The sequence below is a fragment of the Procambarus clarkii genome, chromosome 74, assembly GCF_040958095.1.
Source record: "Procambarus clarkii isolate CNS0578487 chromosome 74, FALCON_Pclarkii_2.0, whole genome shotgun sequence".
In the NCBI taxonomy this organism is placed as follows: Eukaryota; Metazoa; Arthropoda; class Malacostraca; order Decapoda; family Cambaridae; genus Procambarus; species Procambarus clarkii.
The window spans coordinates 18,600,580-18,626,783 of NC_091223.1; the positions used below are offsets into that span (position 1 = coordinate 18,600,580).

Consider the following 26,204-nt stretch of genomic DNA (forward strand, 5'->3'; position numbering starts at 1 on the left):
TGCATAAACGAGACCGTTGCTCTACCGTACAGCCCAAGTGGTTGGACAAGGGGGGGGGGGGGGAAGGGTAGCGGTAATAAACGTAAGTGTTAGTCGCATGAAGGGTTGTTTATGCGCCGTCATCCCTTCACTTTCTAGTGTGTGGTCTGGGGCCAGATTCACGAAAGTACTTACGCAAGTACTTACGAACGTGTACTTCTTTCCTCAATCTTTGACGGCTTTGGTTACATTTATTAAACAGTTTACAAGCATGAAAACTTGCCAATCAACTTTTGTTATTGTTATAAACAGCCTCTTCGTGCTTCGGAGCTCATTAACTGTTTAATAATTGTAAACAAAGCCGCCAAAGATTGAGGAAAGAAGTACACGTTCGTAAGTACTTGCGTAAGTACTTTCGTGAATCTGGCCCCTGGTCAACATATTTCAGCCACGTTATTGTGACTCATCGTCTGCAAAGGATTGTTTGTTTGGTTGGTTTTTTTCCAGGGGAGTTATTTTGATCTTTTGGGATGTAGATTGCACAGGTTAACCAGACAGTGGTTAACTGTCTGGTTAACTGATAGTGGTCTGTTTTGATTCGCCTACCTTTCTGGGTCCTTTCCCAGCCGAAGGCAATTATGACATACAGTACTTTAAATGTAAAGTGCTCATCGGCCATTGCTCCCTGTGCCTCTCGGAGGGGACCAGGTTCTGGCTTGTGGTTCCTGGTAGGCATAAGAACTTCTGTGATTGATAACCCCAAACTAACATAGCACATATCAGTTCAAATAGCTTCAGGGAGCCAACGGGGCTCCTCACAGAAAAGAAGGTGAAGGCTGCAAATGAACATATTGCCAACCTGGACCAAAGGAACAGAACCTCCACCTCCAGAAGAGCCTGAAGCTCCCCAACCCTACAGCCTGAGGCAAGAGCCAACAAAAAGAAATCCTTAAGAAAAATATGAGCCAAAGGGGAAACTAAAATAAGGGGTAAGAAAACCAAAACCCAGTCAAGAGGAGCATGAGCAGGTCAGAGGTGAAAAAACACGAGACAACTTCTGAAATCATGCCATGGAGGTGTCGACACTGAACACAAGTAACAGCAGATTTACTAACGCTGAACATTGAGGTGACAGCATTCTGCATAAGATTGTGATCAAGAAACAACTACAACAAGGAAGAAAGGATAAACCTGATGGAAACCGAAGAAATACAATGATGAGACTAGTGGCAAACGAGTGTCTGGCAACTTCATACTGTCGCCACAAGGAAAAATGTAGGTGGGACACCAACAAACCAACCAACTGCTCGCCATACAAATGGTGATGAACATGCATAAAAAATATCAGGTGCATATTAGTTTGAATAAGCGAAGTACGTCAGTGGACCGATGTACTGAAAGAAGTGGAGCTGCTGAAAAGCAGCTAGGTTTGGACACTGGACCAGCTGCACTGAAAACTAAGGCTGGACTGGCCACCAAAGAATCAGAATGATCACCCTCCTCGAGTATGACTCTAGACTGGATAACACCCAAAAAAAAAATTGAACTTGGGGAAACAGGAAATGAATTTACACCTCAACCAGTCCAGTCAAAATGCATCTACTGAGAGAGACTAGTGATCAGGAAATTGAACCGTGTAGGAAGGAAGGCAATGGTTCCATGCAGATGTGAAGAGGACCACATAAGTGTAACTGAACCTCTTAGAAACAGGGAAAGGACATGTCATTGACTGTCCACTCTTTAGAAATGGGACAGAAGTAAGTCAAGCCACCCACGAGAATGTTAGAAACACCTTGCATGTGAACCGCATTGAGAACCAAAACCATAAGCCAGTAGCCGAGCTACCCCAAGCTCCACAAGGAAAGAAACCAAAGTAACCTTTACCCCCCAGTTCAGGCAATGAACCACCAGGGAGCAGTTGGAGTGAAGCCAGAGCACCGAGCACAGAAAAAGCTTGGGGCTTGCCACACAGCCACAAACTCATGTGCCTGAAGGAACTGACCCAACCATTGAACCTAGGCAGTCTGGTGAGCACTGGTCATGAAACTTCAACCCAGAGATTAGGTGTCCATAAACACATTGAGCCATGGAGAAGGATGCTGCTACAGACCTGAGCCATGAAAAGGCCAAAGGGGAAGCTAACAAAACGCAGGTGTGGATTGGACCCACCTGTCCCAGGAGTGGCAGAATGGATGGAACTGGAGAAACCAATACAGTGCCCAGAACCAAACCCTGCTCAGGGAAAACACAATGCAGGCAAAGTCGAGGCTCCTGCACAACTGCTCGACCAACTGATGAGTCATCTGGGGCTGAAGTAACACCAGTGACAAAGCTGCAAGCAGAGCAAGGCCACCAGAAGTTGGGAAAGAGATTTTGAGTCTCAAACAAAGCCCAGCCAAGTCTGAGCATGGGACAGAACCAAACTGACTTCCTCCAGTTCACTATGAATCTGAACCCGGTGAGCTTGGAAAGAACCAAATTTCTGGCCAGCTGACATGCGGATTGATGGGGCTCACACTAGCCAATCGTAAAAGTAGGCCAACAGACGAACTACTAACAGATGCAGTTGGGCCACAACAACCTGTGCTAGCCTAGTAAATACATAGGGAAAAGAATCCAAGCGGAAGGGAAGAATTTTTAATTGGTAAACTTGATGCCCACAACAAAACGCTGAAGCCCAGATGTATATAAATGTGCCATTACACATCCTTGAGGTTCAGGGACACCATCCATGTTCTGGTCTGTAGTACCAGGCAAACCTGAGCCCAGGTGGTCATACAAAAGGTTAGCCAGGGAATGAAGCTCTTTAGATCTGAGAGATCAAGAATATACCATAGGACTGCCAAGTCCTGCTTGGGGACCAGGAACAACCTGGACATCCACTAAAGCGACAAGGTCATCTCGACCATGCCCAAGGCCAACCAACCAGCAATGACCTACTATGCAGGGGAGGACTCCAGACCCTACAGGCCCAACCCCCAAATGCAAGGGAGGAACCAACCGGCTCCACTCAAGGCCGTGGGGAACAACCCAAAACTCCGTCATGTAACCTGGAGCTGGCAAAATGGGCCTTTAATCAGGAAATTCTACATTAACTGAGGTGAATGAAAAACCATGCTACTCTTCCATACTTTAATGTTGTACTTAAATCCATGTGCTAAAACAGAAGCTAGATATTCATCATCTGTGAACATTTTATATAAAAGATAATTAATTTCATGGACCAGGCCTCTAGCAAGGATTAGGCCTGTTCATTCATAATGCCAGTATTAATGAATGAACCAATTAATGGTCCCAGCATGACTATCACAGACCAAGGTACATATGAAGTAACATCTATACCATTTGCCAACTTTGCTCACAATTGGTCAATGAAGTTACGGCTATACATCTATGGATTGAACAGAAATCAGTACCTTTGCACTACTCCATATTGGTTTAGTACTTCATTTTATGCTGTACTAATACTGTATTTTGAACATGTTCCATTCATTCGTTCTCTGATACAGGCGACCCTCAATGTGGACGGATTAAAGCACTGAACACAAGTGAATTTAAAATGTTAATTAACACTGATTAGACAACATTTCAGAGGTCCATGGAAACTCATTATATTTTTCCTATACTGTGTCCTTTAAATTTGATTTACAAATGTTTATTTTCAGCACATGGTTTTCACAAGAATGTAACGCCCGTGCTAATCAAAGGTCGCCTGAAAACGCTTTCACCAATAATATATTTTAACACCACTCGCACTTTGTTATTGTTTCACAAAGCCGTTTTGATTTTTCTATAGCTAGTGTATCATTTTGTGATCTGCAGGTTTACACAGCAGTTCGTAATAATGCATTATTGTCTCCTTTCCTTAACTTTTCACTTGTAATTTCCTCACTTGTATTTAAGCTTTTACATTAATATTGCAGTACTGTGTATACAAAACATGTCTATTGAGCACACCAACATTATTATGTTCTTATACATCCCTTCCCTCTTTTTATTTATAATTTCCTTTACCTTTAGTGCAAGTCTCATTACATAAGCTTAACTCTAAAAACATATTGGATCATATTCATCTTATTTACAATTACTGTTATTTCCAGTATTTGGTCAAAATAAAATACATACATGTATGCATACATATACACATGCATGTATGTGTACTGTTTAACAATGGAATGGAAATGAAAAAATGTTTCCATTCACATTTAACAATGTGAATGGAAACTATTGAAACATAATTGTCAGCTACAATGGCAGGTATAGAATCGGTAGTTAATTGACCATTCCTATGGCTTACATGTTTGTATCAAAATAGAGAAATATACAAAATATTCATGTTTTACGTTAAAAATCTAGTAGATACAGTATATGACTTTCCAAAAGCAATGTGATTCACACAGTCTCACATTCCACGCATTACACTGATGGGATTAGGTTGGAAAGCTATCTTCCCAAAACTTGCAAAAACCAGCATTGAAGGTAATGAAATGCCATTTTCTGGGTGGGACCCAGAGGCTCCCTGGAGCTTACTAGGCTATGCTAATGTCAGACACTGGCATCAGTCATGTGTATGGAGTTCTGTGGGCCTACCGGGGACTACGAGCCAGAACCTGGCACCCTCAGAGAGGCGTGGGGAGCAATGGCCTATAGAAACCCCCGTGTAGTTGAAAGCATTCTATGTCTGCCATCGACTGGGTCAGGTACCCAGAAACGTAAGCATCTCAAAACAAACTCGTATTCTGGTGAAATTATTGCTACCAAAAGCCGAACAAGTGGAAAGAACTCCCCTAAAAGAAACGAGCAAACAATCATAACATCACACTTTACCGCGCAGCTGTCTGTGCAGCTGGGGGAGGGGGAAGGGGAAGCCGAAGCCCCAGACCCCTCACGCCGGCTATCCACCCGTCAGTTCTGAGGCTGGATGTCAAAACGCACGAAAAACCGCCGAACGAGGGGAGGGAGGGATGCAGGGGAGCCTCTGGGTCTCACCCAGAAAATGGTGTTTCATTACATTCAATGCTGGTTTTCTGGGTTGAGCACCTTCGGTTCCCCGGAGGTAACTACCCAACGGGACTTACCTGGGAGGCGGTCGTTGCTCACCACTCAACTCGAAGTTGAGACGACTGGCTGCAACCGCCGACCCAAAGCGACACAGGCCCGACAAGGCCCAGGAATGTTCACGAGGTAATGAGCAGCCTTGTTGCCAAAGATGGCAGCAAGAGCAGCGAACTTACGAATGTCATGGGCACGGGGATAGACCGCAGGCTGGCTAGCTTTAATATTTCTGCAGACGACCTGGGAGACCCGCACCCGCGAACAGGGAAGAAGGGAAACCGGATCAACCCAAAGCGCGTCCCCGGACACAGAGGCCGTGGCGCGCAAATAACGGCGAAGAGCCACAATCGGACACAAAACATGATGCACCCCCGGCCTGACCAACCAAGCATCAACAACCCAGGAACCCCTCCGGAAAGCAGCAGTCTCATTCTTCGCCAGAAAAGGAGACGGCTGCAAACGAATAAAACTATCATGAAGACCGAAAGAGCAGAAACCTCTGCACTGAAGGAGAGCATGAAGCTCCCCAACCCGACCCCCAGAGGCCAATGCCAACAGAAAAAAGAGCCTTGGAGAAACAATCCTGAACCGAAGGGGCCACAACAAACCGAGGAGAAGAAAGAAAAGAGAGCACTCTGTCCAAAGACCAGGACAAATCAGGCGGCACATGAGCAAGCTGGAGATGAAACAATGAATGAGACAGCTTGTGAAACGGCACAGAAGTAACGTCAATACCGAAAGCAAGCTGAATCGGCTCTGCCAGCGCCGCACGATACGAGGCGACAGTGTTAGGCATAAGGTGACGGTCCTGGAACAACCAAGAGAGAAAGGACAACACCACCTGAACAGAAAGCGAAACACAATGATGAAGATGCAAAAAAGAACCGGAAGGACTGCCAAGAGACTTTATACTGCCGCCGAGACGAAGCCCGCAGGTGGGACACCAATAAAGAAGCCACCTGATCACCATAGAGATGATGATAAACTTGGAGTAAAAAAAAAAACACATGAAGACTCGAGGAGGAGATCGATCCAGCTACGTGACGCATTGGGCCGATCTATTGGAAGAGGCAGGGCCGTGGGAAAACCTCCGGGTTCGGACACCGGGCAAGCAGCGCTTGAAACCACGGCTGGGCTGGCCACTATGGAGTCAAGAGGACTTCTCTCTCCTGGTAGGTCTCCAAGCGAGTCAGGACCTGGAACAACAGCTGAACCGAGGGAAAGAGGTACAGGTACCCCCACCTCGAGCTTTCCTGCCGAAAAGCATCGACCCTGACGGCCTCGCAATCCGGGAAGGGAGCCATATACTGGGGAAGGTGCCGCGATCACGCCGACACGAAGAGGTCCACCTCGGAGCACTCGAATGTCTGGCAGAGCCAATGGAAGGAGTCAGTGTCGACCATCCATTCCGTGGAGAGGGGAACGAAACGAGACAGCAGGTAGACTAGCATCGCGAAGTTCAGGCTCCCGCACAAACCCTCGAGCAACTGCCAGGTGAACTGGGAGTCATCCAAAAACAGGTGCAAGCGTGACTGCAGCCTGAGTGGAGACTCCGGAGGAAGAGACAAGGAAGCGGTCCGAGAGTCCCACACGAGACCCAGCCATGACCGAACCTGGGAGGGAACCAGATGGGACTTCCTCCAGTTCACCAAGAACCCAAACCCGGCCAGCTGGGAAAGAACCAAATCCCTGGCTAGCAGACAACTGGACTGACTGGGAGCCCAAACCAGCCAGTCGTCGAGGTAGGCCAACACCCGAACACCTAAAAGAAGCAAGTGAGTCACGACGACCCGCGTAAGGCGTGTGAACACGCAAGGTGCCAGATTCAACCCGAACGGGAGACAATGAAAGCGGTAAGCTCGACGCCCCACAACAAAACCGAGCCAGTCCCTGAACCCCGGATGAATCGGGACGTGCCAATAAGCATCCCGGAGGTCCAGGGATACCATCCAAGAACCCGCTTCCAACAGGAGCCAAACTTGAGACAGCGTAGTCATCTGAAAGGAGGGGCAATGAACCCAGGGGTTCAGACAGGAGAAGTCCAGAATGAACCTCAGGTCTGCACAGTCCCGTTTCGGCACTGGAAACAGACGGGAAACCCATCTGAGGGACATCGTCGTTTCGATGACGCACAAACAAAACCCCACCAAGACGACTCGATGGAGAGCAGGAAAAAGAGGCCTGACCCGCCAGCCCCAAACCTTCCGAAGGAGGAGGGGCCACCCAACGCCACTGCAGGCCAAGGGAAACGCCCCGAAACGCCCACAAATCATGGGACCAGGCGTGAGCGAAAAGCGCAAGCCTCCCCGCCATCACCCCGTCAATGGGGGCGCGGCGCCGGGCCGGCGCCCCTTACGAGACGTCTGAGCCGTCTGTACCCGTAGAATATCATCTTGAGATTGGGTAAACTGAGTCACTAGCAAGCAACAGTACTCACAGGACTCCGGGTCGAAGGTGTCACCAACCCAGCAGGCAGCGTGACGGAGGCAAAAACCGTGAGGTCACCCTGAGCCAAGGGGAATGAGCAACCCTCAAACTCGCATGAAGCAAGGGTGGTGGGGGGTACTCCGGGGACTTATCCATCGGACCCACGCACCCCCTAGGGGATTCCCAGGGTCCTAAGTGCTTAATGGTAACTCATGCCCAGGTAATCCCAGGTAGGGTACTGCTAACCAGCACCCAAAACTACCAAACAACTGTCTAAAGCTGAATCCCAAGGACGTGTACACTCACGAGGACCTAGCAGGGGGCACACCACCAGATTAGAACCGTGCATAGGTCAGGCACAAAAGGGGCAAGCAAAGCAGACCCCCCTACAAGGCAAAAACAAAAACAAAACCCCCGCAAGAGGACAACGTACCCCAAGGAACAGAGCCGACCGCTGTAAGTGGTGAAAACAAGCTGCGCAGTACCCTGTGCTACACCAGTGCAAACTACCTCTTACCCTAAGATAAACCACAAAGACAGAACCCCTAAGCACCCAAAGGGCAGCCGAAAACTGAGCAGTAATACTGCCTAGCAGAGGGAGGCCCCAAGGAACTTGTTAAAGGAAACCCCAAACCCCAAGGGCAATACTTACAGGGCACCTAGGGATGATAACCCTAGGCGCATGCAGACCCAGTACCGTAGAATAACTCCTGGCTCTCGCACCCCTGGAAGACAGCCATCACACTCAAAGCACAGTGCTGGAAATGCTGGAGCCAAGCACACAACCTATGCCTCTAGCATCAGCCTGAGAACGGAGAAGTGGATAGCCAGCGTGAGGGGTCTGGAGCTCCCCCCGTCCCCTTACAGGGAAAGGGGGGAGCTGCGCAGAAAGTGGCGCGGCAACATGTGACGTCATGATTGTTTGCTCGTTTGTTTTAGGAGAGTTCTATCCACTTGTTCGGCTTTTGGTAGCAATAATTTCACCAGAATAGGGATTCATTTTGGGATGCTTACCTTTCTGGGTGCCTGATCCGGTTGATGACAGACATAGAATGCTTCCAACTACACGGGGGTTTCTATAGGCCATTGCTCCCCATGCCTCTCTGAGGGGGCCAGGTTCTGGCTCGTGGTCCCCGGTAGACCCACAGAACTCCATACACATGACTGATGCCAAAGTGTGATATTAGCATATCAGCCTAGTAAGCTCTGGGGAGCTGAAGGGGCTCCCCCCAGAAATAGCCTTGGATCTGAGATCTTCACCTTCCCAAGATTCAGAAAGTAAAGGGAGGCTTTATGGAATGCAACAGGACTTTATCAGGAACAGAAATACAGTAGTTTCAAGAGGTAAAACCATTATATACAAGGAAAGCTTGCTGTGCCAGGTTTATAGTACACAAAAATAAAAAGAAAGGCTGTGGGAGAGTGGAATGTAACTAATGTTTTAAGAATACAAGTGAAAACAAAGGGAACAGAGCTAGAGAATGACAGTAGCAATGGTGTCTCAGGAATAAATGAGAATACTGCAGACTGAAAGATTTGATGAAACGAAAGTTAAGCATTACTAAAACATACTTTAAACATAAGGATTCATAAATTATATTGGGTAAAGGGTAATTGATGAATTTGTACAAAAAGTTCAAATTATTAGAGTACGCGCTTGTTGAGAACTATAACACAAGAGCTATGAGAGCTTATACAGTGAGGTTTGTCTGATTACATGTTGATCCTTCGTAAGTTAATCTAAATGATCAAAATGTTATATCTCATCCAAGAGGTAAGATTTTAAAAGTTAAGTGAGACAACTGGTAGACAAATTTAGTGAAAGAGAATAGCAAATGAACCTTAGTGCCATGTGGCACGTATACTGTAAATATTAACCAAAAAGCCAAGTGTACGGAATTCCACAAACTAATATGAAGAAAGTGATTAATTGCTTGTTGCTATGAGTTGGCAAGAGCAGTTGATGAGAAAAACAAGTGGATTATAAAGATACAAACTGAAAAATACAGATGCAAAACAGTTTTGAGGTCATGGCCCTAACTTTAAAATATTAGATTTAGAGGGCTGCAGCCTGAGAAATATTGGCAATGAGTGCCATATCTCTTCAGTCAGGCTTTCCCAATAATTGTCCATCAAAGAGTCACTAGAAATAAACTTTTTGCTCTGTGGAATTTGCCAATGGACCTTGGGAAATATTAAAGTATGAATGGTGACACTAAATATGGTTCCAAACATGTTTTCGATGATTTCTGTAGGAAATACACAACACTAAAAAAAACAATTGGAGCCTTGTTTTAATTTAGAGTTGGTTAATTACTTGTTCACCAAGGTATGGGTTCTGCTTCTTTCGAAAATGAGGTTTCAAGGCTGGGACATGGGAAATAAGCTAGCTAGTGAAATCTCTTACATGACAGATAAGTAAGATACATATAATAAAGTCTCTTGCAGACGGGTCCTCTTAGCAGTTGCCCATCATATTATCAATTGAAATTAAAATTTTGATCAGTGAAATTAACCCACAGAGCATGGGAAAAATTAGGATATGAATTATAATTTCCTTAATTTAGCTCTGATTGTGATTTCAACAATTTTCATAGATGAATGAAACCCTAAGGGAAGACAAGCAATGTACAGTACGCGTATTTTGTCTTTTCTTGTGTGTCTGGGTGTATCATTCTCTCTCTCATTGGAGGAAGGAGAAAAGGAGGGGAATGGAAAATATGTTGTCTCACTCAATCATGTAATATTTGGAAGGTATACATAGTATACACAGGAAGGTATACACAGTATACCTTCATATAGTATATAGTATACCTATATACACAGAAGATAAAAACAGTATTTGGAAGGAATACAACAATTCTTTGGTAAGTGCAAGCACATTTGTACAATACAGAATTGACTTAGCACGAACAATAATAGTTAAGAGTATATGATGATGCATGCAAATAATTTGTGGCAACAAATGTACAAAATAAAAAATACAAATAATGTGACTTTAGTCTCTACCACAAAATAAACAAATTTCATCTGTTCACATTCTGTCCTCTATACTAATAAAACATTAACTTAAGGATAAAAATAAACTAAAAAATACTGACAAGTTGGGTTTTGACCAGAATTAAGGGTTCTGTCCCAAACCTGGAAAACCTGGATTTTGTGGTACAATATTTATACCTGTATGTAACGTATTTGTGTGTGTAATTACCAAAGTGTAGTTATAGGATTATAGTTGCCATAAAATATATATAAATATATATATATATATATATATATATATATATATATATATATATATATATATATATATATATATATACATATATATATACATATATATATACATATATATATACATATATATATACACACACACACACACACACACACGTCGTACCTAGTAGCCAGAACGCACTTCTCGGCCTACTATGCAAGGCTCAATTTGCCTAATAGGCTGAGTGATTTTCTTTATTTTCAATAAATTGTTTTCAATTAGTTTATTTGAATTATTATTATTATGTTAGGAACATAAATTATTGACTTAGTTGTGTTAGTTTAGGTTAGGTTTAGATAGGTTTGGTTAGGTAAGGTTAGTTAGCTTCTGTCATATATCTACGTTAGTTTTAACTCAAATTTAAACAAATTAAGTTATACATAATGAAATGGACAGATTTATCATTTCATAAGAAAAAAATGAGAAATATATAAATTCAGGAAAACTTGGCTAATTAGGTAAATTGGGCCTTGCATAGTAGGCCGAGTACTACGTTCTGGCTACTAGGTACAAAATATATATATATTACACACACACACACACAATATATTGTGTTGCATTCGACCACATGCTTTAATTTTTTTAAATATAATTACCATCATAATGGGAAACAAGTATAGTTTTTGAAAATTACGACAAATACAACATTTATAAAAAAACCAGCATTGAATGTAATGAAACACCATTTTCTGGGTTAGCCCCGGAGGTTCCCTGGAGCTAAAAGCCTGATATGCAATATATTAGTCTGGGGCATCAGTCAATTTGAGTTCAGCCTGCCGGGGACCACGAGCCAGAACCTGGCCCCCTCAGAGGCAAAGGGAGTAATGGCCTATGGAAACCCCATTGTACTTGGGGGCATTCCATGTCTACCATCAACCAGGGTTAGCACCCATAAAGGTAGACATAACAAAACAGACCCCTACATGGTAAGAAAATTGCAACCAAAGACCGAACAGAGAGGCAGAACTCTCCCAGACATTTACCATTTACTGACACCCCACTTACAGTTGTGTCTGCACTACCCACAGCATCGCTGGCAATGTAGAACTTTCCTGAAATCACAATAAAGCCACCTGGCCTACAATAATACTGTCTAGGGTTAGGGGAAAGGTAAATAAAAAATTACAAGTTTACTGGGGCATACCTATGCATGACACTAATACATATATATACAGACATATCAAACTATTCCTCAAGAACCAAATCAAAATAGCTTTTATTAAAGCTTCTCGGGATAATAATAATAATCGTATCACAAATCAAAGAACTAGCTGACACTAGGTCCCGCCCTAGTGCAGTGGTACACTCGTTCCTGGTATGCTCCAAGGTCATGAATACAGTATGGAGGTGACAATCAATTTAGTGGGGGAGGTGTCAGTTTCAATCAGGACATTCAAAAATCACAGTAAATTCATCACCCACCCACCACTCTGCTTCCAATGAAGGACGGGCAAAGGTGCTTCCATGCAGATTCATAAAACTGCTTACACAAAAAACCAGCGTTGAATGTAATGAAATGCCATTTTCTGGGCGAGCCCCGGAGGCTCCCTGGAGCTTATCGGGCTAATGTGTGTTATATTAGACTGGGACATTAGCTATAGAGTTCAAATCTACCAGGGACCAGCACCAGAACCTGGCCCCTTCAGAGAGGTTTCAGGGAGCAATGGCCCTGGAAAACCCCCTTTGGGGGCATTTAGTGATGATGCATTGTTGGTAGAAACCTGCGGACGACCTGGGAGACCAGAGCCCTGAAACAGGGAATGAGGGGAACCGGATCAACTCAAAGCGCCTCCCCAGCCACGGCACGCAGGTAACGGCGAAGAGCCGCAACCGGACAATACGTTACACCCCCGGCCGAACCAACTAAGCATCAATAGCCCAAGGACCCCTCCGGAAAGCAGCCATCTCAACCATCACCAGAGGGACAGAGAAGGGCTGCAAGCGTACAAACTTACCACCAGTACCAAAAGAACAGAAACCTCTGCGCTGGAGGACAGCTGGAAGCTCTCCGACCCGACCCACAGAGGCCAATGCCAACAAAATATGGCCTTTGAAAAACAATCTTGAACCGAAGGGGCTATCACAAACTGAGGAGAGGAAGGATAAGAGGGCACCCTGATCAAGGAGCAGGATGGCTCAGGCGGCGCATAAGCAGGCCGGAGGTGAAACACAACACGAGAAGCATATGGAATGGAGAGGATGTGACGTCCACCCCGAATGCAAGCCTGAGCGGCTCTGCCGCTCTGGCTTGCGTTCGGGGTGGATACACAATACGAGGCGATAGCGCCACACAATACGAGGTGATAGTAAGAAGCATCAATTAACAGTCCTGAAAACCCAAGAAAGGGCAAGACAACCCGATGCAAAAGAGAAGACAACCTACAAAGAGCAAGAAAATGGCGAATAGAAATGCCAGGAACTTCATACTGTTGCCGAGACGAAGCTCGCAGGTGGGACACCAGCAACGAAGCCACCTGATCACCATAGAGATGGTGATTAACCCTTGTCAAAAGAGCGAACCTAAAGAGCCGAGGAGAAGGCCAAATCAGTCACGTACAGGACCGGTCCGACCTGCCGAAAGAGGTGGAGCCGTGGGAAACACCCCGGGTTCGGACACCTATTAAGCAGCGTCTGAAAACAAAGTTGGGCTGGCCACCAAGAGACCACAAGGACTACTCTCCTTGGGAAAGACTCCAACTGAGCCAGAACCCGAAGCAACAGCTGGACCGGGAGAAGAGGAACAGGTAACTCCACCCCAACCAGTCCTGCCGAAAGGCATCCACCGTGAACGACTCGCAGGCAGGTAAGGGCGCCACATAGAATGGGAGACGCCGAGACCACGCTGACACGAAGATGTCCATGTCCAGGAGTCCGTACGTCTGGCAGAGCCAACGAAACGAGTTGGCGATGACCGGGCCAATCCGTAAACAGAGGAATGAACTGAGACAGGCCATCCACCAGGACTCAGGACACCCCGGACATGAAATGCACATCTAGCCAAACCTTGAGAATCCAGCAGACGAGCCACTCGAAGGGACCAACCCCAAAGGTCAAGGTCCTAAGAGAATCCCCGTGGTTCCGGCAATGAACCACCGAAAAACAGTCCGAATGGAGCAGGATGGGGGAGCCCCGAGTGACCAGAACCCTCCGGAGCGCAAACCAGACAGCCACGATCTCCCGAACCATGCTGTGAGCCCGACGGATGGACAGACCCCACCATCCCCGATCGGCCTTGTGAGCAATGGCCACAAAGCCCCAGCTGAGAGATGACCCATCTGTGAACACATCGACAGGTATTTATTAACATTCTGCATTTAGTGATGATGCATCTGATACAAGTAGCATAGATGAACAGTGTTAGTGGCTTCCATAGTGTTTCCCATATACATTTTCAAGAATAGCTGAATCTCTTCTTGACTGATGGTCACTCTTTGAGGCCAGAATGCCAGAATCTCTTCCAGACTGACGGACACTCTTTGAGGCTGGCTGAATCTCTTCCTGTGTGGGATCTTACAAAGCGATCTTTTCACGACTAATTTACAAATTGATCTTTTCCTATAATCTTTTCAAGACTACCTTATGCTTTACAAGCTTGGCTACATACCACCTACAGGTACTAAAGCCAAGAGTGTAAATGAGTGCGTTATTTGCAAGCACACAAAACAAAGAAACAGGAAGCGAAAATCTATCTGTACCTGGTGCAACGAGAGCGAAGTCGCGCTGTGTACCATGGACTACTTCGTTAATTATTACTCACTTCTGAAGTACTGAGTGTGTAATACAGTGTGTTACTGTGTAAATAGTGTGTGAAACTGTAGATATTGTAATTTTAGTGAATTTTTAACAAGTAATATTGTGACAATAAACATTTATTGTGGACATATTACTGACATGTGTATCACAGTTCCATGGAACATTATAAACGGTCTACTGTATACATATTGTAAAGGACACAAATGTGCAACATATACCATAAAAAAACAAATAAAACCACATTGGAAATACATAGAACAAATAATTAAAAATATATTTGTGGCAACATCCAGTGCTGGAATGGCCTGCACGACCAAAAAAGTAATGAAAACCTAAGAGCCAGGGCCCAAGTGGATTCCAAGAAGAGGTGGGCATGGTCTGACGGGACGCAAGAGGAGGGGCAAAGAACAAAGACACCACTTCCTTCAGGATAGGCGCAAAGAGCTTCAACAGCACGACCGACGCCCAAGCCACCGAGTCAAGCACACCAGACGAAAGCCCGGCACTCAATGCCTCCACATCATCCTCAAGCCCGTCCGAGGACAACTCAAGAAGGGAAAAGAAGTGCAAGACTGAAGCCAAATGTCCGCGAGTGCGAAAGTCCCCAGAGACCAAAGACGCCGAAAGGATGGGAACCTACACTTGCAGCTGAAAAAGGCCAACATCCCGGGAAAGCACAGCAGCAAACAAGCACGCATTAAGGTGCTCGAACTCGCCTCCAAGGTAAACGTGCAGTACAGTAACCGCCTTCCGCTACTTGAGCATGCGGATCCAGCAAAACCTTAGGCAAGATTCGAGAGGCAGAAAACCTTCGGAAACAGGGAGCCGAGGAACCCCAAGGGAACCCGGGTTCCCTTGAGTTCCTCAGACCCAAGGCTTCGAGGACCCCAAATCATACTCATACAGGGAAGGGGGGTATGAAAACCCCTCTCCCTGCGACAACATACATCGGAAAGAGGGCACCAAAACCCAAGCGGGATCAAAAGGGACCCTAGCCCCCATGTCGTCAACTCCCCAGCCCTGGGAGCCTCCGAACCAGGCCCCGGGGCAGAGCCATCCTCCACACCCTCTACCCCTGAAGAAAAGTCCAGGGGAATGGCAGAGAAGAAGGGAGTCCACTGGTAAGACCCAGAAGCCTCGGCAGGAGAAACCGGCTTGAATGCCTCCATCCCCAACCCGAATGGGGCAGCCCCTGAAGCCATCCGAGTCATCACCAACTAAACCCTGCCCTGACACCGAAACCCTCAGACGCTTCAGAGCTGGGAATAGGAACAATGCCACTTCCTACCCAAGGCTAAAGGCCATGAAAATCTCAACTGGCCCTAAGAGCAAGGTAATTGCCAAACAGCAAAGACCCTTGCAAAAGCAGTTCCTGAAAGCTCAATGCAAGATAACCCTAGAACCCAAGGGTAGTACTTACAGGGTGCTTAGGGAAGATAGCCCTAAGTGCATGCAGTCCCAGTACTCTTAAAATTTCTCCTGGCCACTGCACCACACACTGCAGAACACCACTAAGGTACACAACTGCCAAGAATCTCAGGCCAGAGTCGACAACTGCCCCAAATCGCATCAGCCAACGAACTGGAGTTGTTGAGTAACCGGTGCGGGGGGGGGGTTTGGAGCTCCCCCTCCCAGGGAAGGGAAGGCTGCGTGGACAAGCGGCGACGGGGTGTGATGTTTGCTTGTTTTATGTTGGGGGAGTTCTGCCTCTCTGTTCAGTCTTTGGTTGCAATTTTCTTACCATGTGGGGTTTCCATAAGCCATTGCTCCCTTTGCCTCTGAGGGGGCCAGGGTCTGGCTCATGGTCCCCAGTAGGCTGAACTCCGACTGACTGATGCCCCAGACTAATATATCGCATATCAGTCAGATAGATCCAGGGAGCTAGAGGAACTACCCACAGAAAAGAAAAGAAAATGTAACACAATTACCTTTACATAAGGCTGATCATCTTGAACTCCTCGTTACAATCTTCCCCCACTCTGTCTATGACTTGATGCGCCTATCCATATTTTTCTGTAGCTCTGATTTTTTCAGCAATGCTTTATTGAACTTTAAAAAGGCGAAGAAGTCACTGGAAGATGTATCCAAAAGTTGTACTTTGCAGTCAGAAACCTTCATTGTATCAACACTCAACTTACATACTCACTATACATTTGCATTGTGGGATGCTAAAGCAAAGAAAAATGATCTTCTTAGCAGTTCTGAGTGGCATTCAATATTCTTTGATTTTTCAAAGTATCTGATCCATTTTTTTATGTGCTAGCAATTTACTAATTCTTCATCACTTATAATTGTCTAAAAACTGTTTCTAGTTACTAACTTGATTAAAACATTTCACATCATCATCCTCTACCCCCTTATCTATCACATATTTGATGCAAGGCTCCACATCATTACAATTTGATATTTCACTCAAAGTCATCCACTTCAAACAAGAAAACTCTCCATTGGTTTCATCCACTTACCCAAATACTCCAGCATTTGTTGTAGAGATTAACTACTTCAGGACAAAATTTGTTTCACTCTTCTTCATATCCTTCTGTGCATTTCAAGCAACCAGTCCTGTAACTTTTAAGAACATGAAATATATTCTTTCTACAAGCACTTTATGAACAGACTTCATATTTGTCACCACTTCTACAACACAACTGCTTTCCTTTTCAATTGTTTGAATATGTGTATGAAAAACCAGCGTTGAATGTAATGAAACGCCATTTTCTGGGTGAGTCCCGGAGGCTCCCCAGAGCTATCCCAGGCTGATATGCTAATGTCAGACTTTGGCATCAGTCATGTGTATGGAGTTCTTAGGCCTACCGGGGACCAAGGCCAGAACCGGGCCCCCTCAGAGAGGCAAGGGGAGCAATGGCCTATAGAAGCCCCCGTGTAGTTGGAAGCATTCTATGTCTGCCATCGACCGGAACAGGCACCCAGAAAGGTAAGCGCCCCAAAACAAACCCCTATTCTGGTTAAAATTGCTACCAAAAACCGAACTAGTGGATAGAACTCCCCAACCGAAAACAAGCAAACTAGTGTGACGTCACACACCGCCGCGCAGCTGCCCCCTCCCCGGGAGGGGGAAGGGGGAGCCCCAGACCCCTCGCGCCGGCTACCCACACCTCAGTTCTTGAGGCTTGCTGTCAAAAACGCGAAAAACCGCCAACCGGAGGGAGGGAGGGATGCCGGGGAGCCTCCGGGACTCACCCAGAAAATGGCGTTTCATTACATTCAACGCTGGTTTTCTGGGGGGAGCCCCGTCGGCTCCCCGGAGCTAACTACCCACAGACAGAAAAAAGAGGGACTTACCCGGGAGGCGGTCATCGCTCACTCCTCAACTCGAAGCCGAGACAACTGGCTGCAACCGCCGACCCAAAGCAACACAGGCTTGACGAGGCCCAGGGACATTCACAAGGTAACGAGCAGCCAGGACCCTGTTCGACCGCCAAAATCCCCGCGCCCGAATATCAGACCAAGACATATTCCCAAAGACGGCAGCAAGAGCTGCGAACTTACGAACGTCATGGGCACGGGGATAGACCGCAGGCTGGCTGGACCTAATAACCCTGCGGACGACCTGAGAGACCCGACCCTGCGAACAGGGAAGAAGGGAAACCGGATCAACCCACAGCGCGTCCCCGGACACAGAAGCTGTGGCGCGCAAATAACGGCGAAGCGCCGCAACCTTCTAAAGCTGAACCCCAGGGACGTGTACACTCACGGGGACCTAGCAGGGGGCGCCACCGAGGAGAACAGTGCAAGGGCAAAAACAAACTGAATAAAATGACAGAACCCTCCACCAGGCAAAAACAAAAAGAAAAACAAAACCCCGCAAGAGGACAGCGAACCCCAAGGAACAGAGCCGGCCGCGATGTCGGGAAATACAAGCTGAGCAGCACCCTGTGCCCCTACCAGTGCAAACTGCCTCTTACCTGCCGGTAACAAGGGAGAACAGAACACCCAAGAGCCCAACAGGCGGCCGAAAAACCGAAAGGTAAAACGGACCAGCAGAGGCAGACCCCGAGGAGCCTGTGGAAGGTGGCCCCAAGGGCAGTACTTACAGGGCACCTAGGTGCATGCATCCCGAGTACTGAAGATAACTCCTGGCTCTCGCACCCACAAAACCAACACCACACGCAAAGCACAGTGCAGTAGCGACACCGGAGCCAGAGCACACGACCATCGCCTATAGCATCAGCCTCAAGAACTGAGGTGTGGGTAGCCGGCGCGGGGGGTCTGGGGCTCCCCCTTCCCCCTCCCGGGGAGGGGGGAGCTGCGCAGACAGCGGCGCGGCGGTGTGTGACGTCACACTAGTTTGCTTGTTTTCGGTTGGGGAGTTCTATCCACTAGTTCGGTTTTTGGTAGCAATTTTAACCAGAATAGGGGTTTGTTTTGGGGCGCTTACCTTTCTGGGTGCCTGTTCCGGTCGATGGCAGACATAGAATGCTTCCAACTACACGGGGGCTTCTATAGGCCATTGCTCCCCTTGCCTCTCTGAGGGGGCCCGGTTCTGGCCGTGGTCCCCGGTAGGCCTAAGAACTCCATACACATGACTGATGCCAAAGTCTGACATTAGCATATCAGCCTGGGATAGCTCCGGGGAGCAGACGGGGCTCCCCCCAGAAAAGACATTAATGAGTGCATGTGCCAGAGGTATATCTCGCTCATTTCATTCTCCAAAAATTGTTAAATTACTGGGTAGGTGGTCTTGGGACAGAAAGAAGGATTTAGGCACAGGAAACATCTGTATCAGCCTTGTAATGCCAGGAAATAGTGACAGCCAGCAAGTCTTACTATGAGAGAGGAGCCTTCTGTCCTTAATCTCCACAAAGTCACAGTACTCCTTCACCTGCTCAGTTCCAGCTGTATAGATATGAAAGTATGTACTGATAAATTTTATTGATTTTCAATATCAATATTCATTCTTTCTGCTCCGCGATGGACACAGTTGTTGCAGATATGTTCTGGGTAACCCATTGAAATTAATGATCTATCTTCCATCATTTTCTTCAAATTTGAAAACACAATATTCCCTTCCTCATTATGCTCGAGTCTAAATATTGTATTGAAGTTGTCCCCCGAGAATGACACACACACTTTTCAAAGTCCATTTTTCTTTATGGTTTCTTTTACATAATTAGTAGTTGTGTCTGCAGTCTCATTAGGCTTGTTCTTAAACTCAATCAGTTGCAACTGTAAACCACAATTCTCTCTATCAAAATACTGAATAATTAAAGGAAATAGCTTTAATGTATCGTGATTGCTTCTATATGTAACAATTCTACAGTATGTAATCTCATTTTCTTCAAGACCTTTCAAGGCATCAACAACAGAATATGGTACAAGCACAGATGTAACAATTGCTTCTGTCTTTATTTGCGTACTAGAAAACTTCTTTGCCACCTCAGAATCGGAGAAAGTCCTTTTTTTTTTTTTTTAGCAAAACATATGAACAATCCATGGACAGAAAACTATTGTGATTTTTAACAGTGTGAAATGCACAAGTAACTTCTACAGCAGTGACATCAGCTCCTAAGTGTTGCAAAGGGTTTTGGTATGGGGATGAACAGTCTGCGAAATAAGGGAACGCAAAGCTCATGTACAATAATTTTATTGTAGTGTTCGGCTAGTTAAATTATAATATTGAAGTCTTTCAGCAAGCAAGCTGACAAACTCCAAAAGGCAAGTTGAAATTGTTACTGTATTGCCAATAAAGTATTCGAGTACTGCATATAATGTGTATGACGATCCTCCCCTAACCATGTAAATTTATGTTTAGTGCATGTGAAAATACAAATTATGTTACAAATTATGGTACAATAAATTATGATTTAAATTTTTTTATACTTTCCCAATAAAAATTCCTGCTAATCCAGGTGTCCGGCTAACTTTTAGGAGATGTAGGGCTACACATGATCCAGAAATTCCTGCTAATCCAGGTGTCCGGCTAACTTTTAGGAGATGTGGGGCTACACATGATCCAGATTAGCAAGCATAGACAGTATCTTTGTCTTTTACTCCAATCATTTGACTAAATATGAATGGTATGGTAGAGTACTACATTTGCTTGTTATTGGCATGTGATGTCCCTCTGCGTTATTAACTTATTTATTTGCCAACTTAATATTTACAGTTGGGCTCTGGGTTAAGCTTGCCTGGTGCAATGTCAAGGCAATACACTGTCAACACTATGCTGTTTTTGTGTGTATGTAGTTAATTGGCAAGTTAACTATTTGTCCACTTGATAACTGCATTGATACATTAACTGTTCAGATATTAACTTATTAAATGGTCTAGTTGCTGCTGATGAAGAGTTGAGCCATTATGTCCACTTAATGTTGATTGTTAGGTTGACATACTTTACTGCTGTCAAGCCAATTTAGTTGTCTTGACAGCAGATGCTAGAGTTCACATGTTTTTTGTTTGTATTTGTGAGGCATTTAATTGTCCATTTGATACTAGTATGTTTGTTTGCCATGTTCCTGCATCATTAACTTTCCCACTTGATGATGCTTGCATTGTCACAGTTTTCAGGTGAAGCACTAAATCTCTCTCTTTTTAATAATGGCTGAGTTAATATAATACTTTTTTGTGGTAACGGAAGCCTTTCTTCTTTAATTGTAAATGGTGGCATCTTCACATTTTCAAGCTGCAATGTTAATTTACTTACTTGTCCACTTGATGGTTGGGTTGGTAGATTTGTCTGCTGTGATATCAAGTTAGTTACTTGTCCACTTGATGGTTGGGTTGGCAGATTTTTCTGCTGTGATATCAAGTTAGTTACTTGTCCACTTGATGGTTGGGTTGGCAGATTTTTCTGCTGTGATATCAAGTTAGTTGCTTGTCCACTTGATGGTTGGGTTAGCAGATTTGTCTGCTGTGATATCAAGTTAGTTACTTGTCCACTTGATGGTTGGGTTGGCAGGTGTGTCTGCTGTGATATCAAGTTAGTTACTGTTTGCTGCTGTGATGTTAAGAAAGTTGCCATTTTTGGCTGGGATATCAAGTTAGTTACTTGTCCACTTGATGATTGGGTTTGCAGATTCTTCTGCTGTGATATCAAGTTAGTTGCTATTTGCTGCTGTGATATCAAGAAATTTGCTATTTTCTGCTCTGATATCAAGTTAGTTACTTGTCCACTTGATGATTGGGTTGGCAGATTCTTCTGCTGTGATATCAAGTTAGTTGCTATTTGCTGCTGTGATATCAAGAAAGTTGCTATTTTCTGCTGTGATATCAAGTTAGTTACTTGTCCACTTGATGATTGGGTTGGCAGATTCTTCTGCTGTGATATCAAGTTACTTACTTGTCCACTTGATGGTTGGGTTGGCAGATTTTTCTGCTGTGATATCAAGTTACTTACTTGTCCACTTGATGGTTGGGTTAGCAGATTTTTCTGCTGTGATATCAAGTTAGTTACTTGTCCACTTGATGGTTGGGTTAGCAGATTTTTCTGCTGTGATATCAAGTTAGTTGCTATTTGCTGCTGTGATATTAAGAAAGTTGCCATTTTTGGCTGTGATATCAAGTTAGTTACTTGTCCATTTGATGGTTGGGTTGGCAGGTGTTTCTGCTGTGATATCAAGTTAGTTACTTGTCCACTTGATGATTGGGTTGGCAGTTCCTTCTGTTGTGATATCAAGTTAGTTGCTATTTGCTGCTGTGATATCAAGAAAGTTGCCATTTTTGGCTGTGATATCAAGTTAGTTACTTGTCCATTTGATGGTTGGGTTGGCAGGTGTTTCTGCTGTGATATCAAGTTAGTTACTTGTCCACTTGATGGTTGGGTTGGCAGATTTGTCTGCTGTGATATCAAGTTAGTTACTTGTCCACTTGATGGTCGGGGCAGCAGATTTGTCTGCTGTGATATCAAGTTAGTTGCTTGTCCACTTGATGGTTGGATTGGCAGATTTGTCTGCTGTGATGGAGACTCATTTAATTGACTGCATAAAACTGGTTTTTGAATTTTAATGTTGCCTTCTTTTAATGTTCCTCTTGTACTTGCCTCTAGTGCACTATTTCTTGTTTGATTCCTAAATTTCCTAAGTGAAACACTTATTTCTTCATTTGATGTAGATGGTTTAGGTATGTTATTCTCATATAATGGTATATTATTTGCTTTGCTATTTAAAGGAGCTGTCACAATTGTTTTCAGTTTTCTAAATGTTCTTAGAGAGTTGTGCCCGGATGATAAAAATACATTCTTATACTGTTGTATTTTTTCTTGCTCCATTGACGAGTTATTTATTTGAGAAGTAAATGTTGATTCTGGATTATTCAAGCGTTGCGACATGTTTGGTTGTCCAACTACTCCATGCAAATCTTTTGACAAATTAGTATCCTTCTCATTTAATGTTATTTTCTGCTCCTTTGGTATATTATGTATTTGTCTACTAAATGTATTTTTTTCTGATGGCGTGTTCATAGTTAATTTTCTAAATGTTCGAAGTGATTCATCATTTGCTGTGCTTTCCTGGAAAACAGCCACATTATTTTTTATTATTCCAATTATTTTTTTGGAGGCCTTCTTATACTGACAATAAGGCAAAATATTTTGTCTTGTAGCTGTAGACTTACAGTACTTATCTGTCATTTTGGCCTTATTATCTAGTGGTAAGCATTGCATTTCTGGCAACTTTCTTTGACCAGCTTCCTTAGATACTGGACTTTCTTGAGCACGAGATGTTATCACACACTGTGGTGGTGTGGCGCTGGTTGATGTATTACTGGACTGAAGGCTAACAGGTTGCTGAACACTTGCTTCATGTGTCAGAGGTAAATCCCGACGGTACATATTCTCTGAAGTCTGTAAATTGGTTAATGAATTTACATTCCTTGTATTAATACAAGTCTTTGTATTTTCTGTTGGTACTGGATGCCATAATCTAAGAGGATGCTCGGTGAATGAGAAAAGTTTTTCCACCTCCTCTCCACTTTGAATTTCTGATATTACAGGAAGACTTCCATTAGAAGCTTCAAAATCATCTCCAAGTGGATCAGAGTCTAAACAATTGATTTCACTTTTTACACAATTATCTGTATACTCTGACATCAAATCTGAACAATACTCTTTCTCATTTGACAATAGTCCAGGAACACCTGGATCATTACTCTCAAATGGAATATCACTTATTGGTTCAAATTTTATATCAAGAGATTCCGACATTTCTTTTTCATATACACTTTCACCATCAGGAGTCTCAGGATCTATCTCTATTTCTTTCTTAATATCAATTTTTTTTAAGTTTTCTTCTGACATGACTAAACTTTCATGAAATTCCATGTCACACTTATTTGACAATCTTCTGTCAGAATTGCATACCCGGGCCTGAATGGAATTTGATGTTTTACCCAACATTTTTCCATTTTGAGATGAAATAATTATTTTGCCATTCTCTTTGCTCAAATATATTTTACCATTATTATTACTTTTAAAACTAGAACCATAACTCACAGAATTCACTTTATGTTTTGCCTTTTGTATTTCACACTTAAGGTCTCTGTTAGCCAATTTGTTGTCAATACTGATGTTATTCTTATTTGGGCCAGGAATATCAGCTAAATCTGTGATATAATCTTCATCAGTTTTGAGTTCCTTACATATTTCTAATATTTCATTTTGTATCTCATTGTTAACCTGAGAATTTCTGTTCTCTAAAAGAGTATCCCTTCTCATTGTATAATCTCTTTGTTTCAACAAATCTTGATTTTGATATTCATGAGTGGGCTTTAAGGAATGTTCAGAGTTATTTCCCTGTTTGGCAACATTAGGTTTAGATGAGGTAAATGGGATCCAATCTTCATATCCAGTCGTTTCTCCAATTTCATTAGTAACCTCAAATCCATCTGAAATAAAATAAAATAAAAATGTTATACTGTATACCTAGAAAAAAGCTTCAGAAAGAATTGATTACCTTGTGTGTATGTGTGTGGGGGTAGGGTGATTACCTTGTGTGTATGTGTGTGGGGGTAGGGTGATTACCTTGTGTGTATGTGTGTGGGGGTAGGGTGATTACCTTGTGTGTATGTGTGTGGGGGTAGGGTGATTACCTTGTATGTGTGTGGGGGTAGGGTGATTACCTTGTGTGTATGTGTGTGGGGGTAGGGTGATTACCTTGTGTGTATGTGTGTGGGGGTAGGGTGATTACCTTGTGTGTATGTGTGTGGGGGTAGGGTGATTACCTTGTGTTTATGTATGTGGGGGTAGGGTGATTACCTTGTGTGTATGTGTGTGGGGGTAGGGTGATAACCTTGTGTGTATGTGTGTGGGGGTAGGGTGATAACCTTGTGTGTATGTGTGTGGGGGTAGGGTGATAACCTTGTGTGTATGTGTGTGGGGGTAGGGTGATTACCTTGTGTGTATGTGTGTGGGGGTAGGGTGATTACCTTGTGTGTATGTGTGTGGGGGTAGGGTGATTACCTTGTATGTGTGTGGGGGTAGGGTGATTACCTTGTGTGTATGTGTGTGGGGGTAGGGTGATTACCTTGTGTGTATGTGTGTGGGGGTAGGGTGATTACCTTGTGTGTATGTGTGTGGGGGTAGGGTGATTACCTTGTGTTTATGTATGTGGGGGTAGGGTGATTACCTTGTGTGTATGTGTGTGGGGGTAGGGTGATTACCTTGTATGTGTGTGGGGGTAGGGTGATAACCTTGTGTGTATGTGTGTGGGGGGGTAGGGTGATTACCTTGTGTGTATGTGTGTGGGGGGGTAGGGTGATAACCTTGTGTGTATGTGTGTGGGGGTAGGGTGATTACCTTGTGTGTATGTGTGTGGGGGTAGGGTGATTACCTTGTGTGTATGTGTGTGGGGGTAGGGTGATTACCTTGTATGTGTGTGGGGGTAGGGTGATTACCTTGTGTGTATGTGTGTGGGGGTAGGGTGATTACCTTGTGTGTATGTGTGTGGGGGTAGGGTGATTACCTTGTGTGTATGTGTGTGGGGGTAGGGTGATTACCTTGTGTTTATGTATGTGGGGGTAGGGTGATTACCTTGTGTGTATGTGTGTGGGGGTAGGGTGATTACCTTGTGTGTATGTGTGTGGGGGTAGGGTGATAACCTTGTGTGTATGTGTGTGGGGGTAGGGTGATAACCTTGTGTGTATGTGTGTGGGGGTAGGGTGATTACCTAGTGTTTATGTGTGTGGGGGTAGGGTGATTACCTTGTGTGTATGTGTGTGGGGGTAGGGTGATTACCTTGTGTGTATGTGTGTGGGGGTAGGGTGATTACCTTGTGTGTATGTGTGTGGGGGTAGGGTGATTACCTTGTGTGTATGTGTGTGGGGGTAGGGTGATTACCTTGTGTGTATGTGTGTGGGGGTAGGGTGATTACCTTGTGTGTATGTGTGTGGGGGTAGGGTGATTACCTTGTGTGTATGTGTGTGGGGGTAGGGTGATTACCTTGTGTGTATGTGTGTGGGGGTAGGGTGATTACCTTGTGTGTATGTGTGTGGGGGTAGGGTGATTACCTTGTGTTTATGTGTGTGGGGGGGTAGGGTGATTACCTTGTGTGTATGTGTGTGGGGGTAGGGTGTGAGGCGGAGGTGCTGGTAGCAGTAGCATAAGTATTTTAGGTCCAATGAAGGTGCACTGAGGAAGTATATTACACAACTACTGAACAGGAAAAGTTGTAATACCAAACTGAGTATATCCAGCTGAATTTTGTTTCATGGCCCATAATGGGAATGTATGGAGTAAAACCATCTGCCTGAGATTGCCAGAACC

The 26,204-nt window shown here is 44.6% G+C and overlaps 1 protein-coding gene across 2 annotated transcripts in view; it reads right to left on the reverse strand.

Annotated features, from left to right (window-relative positions):
• Positions 1-20,830: 20,830 nt before the first annotated feature.
• Positions 20,831-26,204, reverse strand: part of LOC123767378 (uncharacterized) — a 49,806-nt gene continuing 44,432 nt past the window's right edge. For both annotated transcript variants that reach the window (XM_045757039.2, XM_045757037.2), the window contains one exon: positions 20,831-24,328. In XM_045757039.2, coding sequence (XP_045612995.2) covers positions 20,973-24,328 — 3,356 coding nt within the window. In that variant the 3' untranslated portion in view covers positions 20,831-20,972. The remainder of the gene's footprint in view (positions 24,329-26,204) is intronic.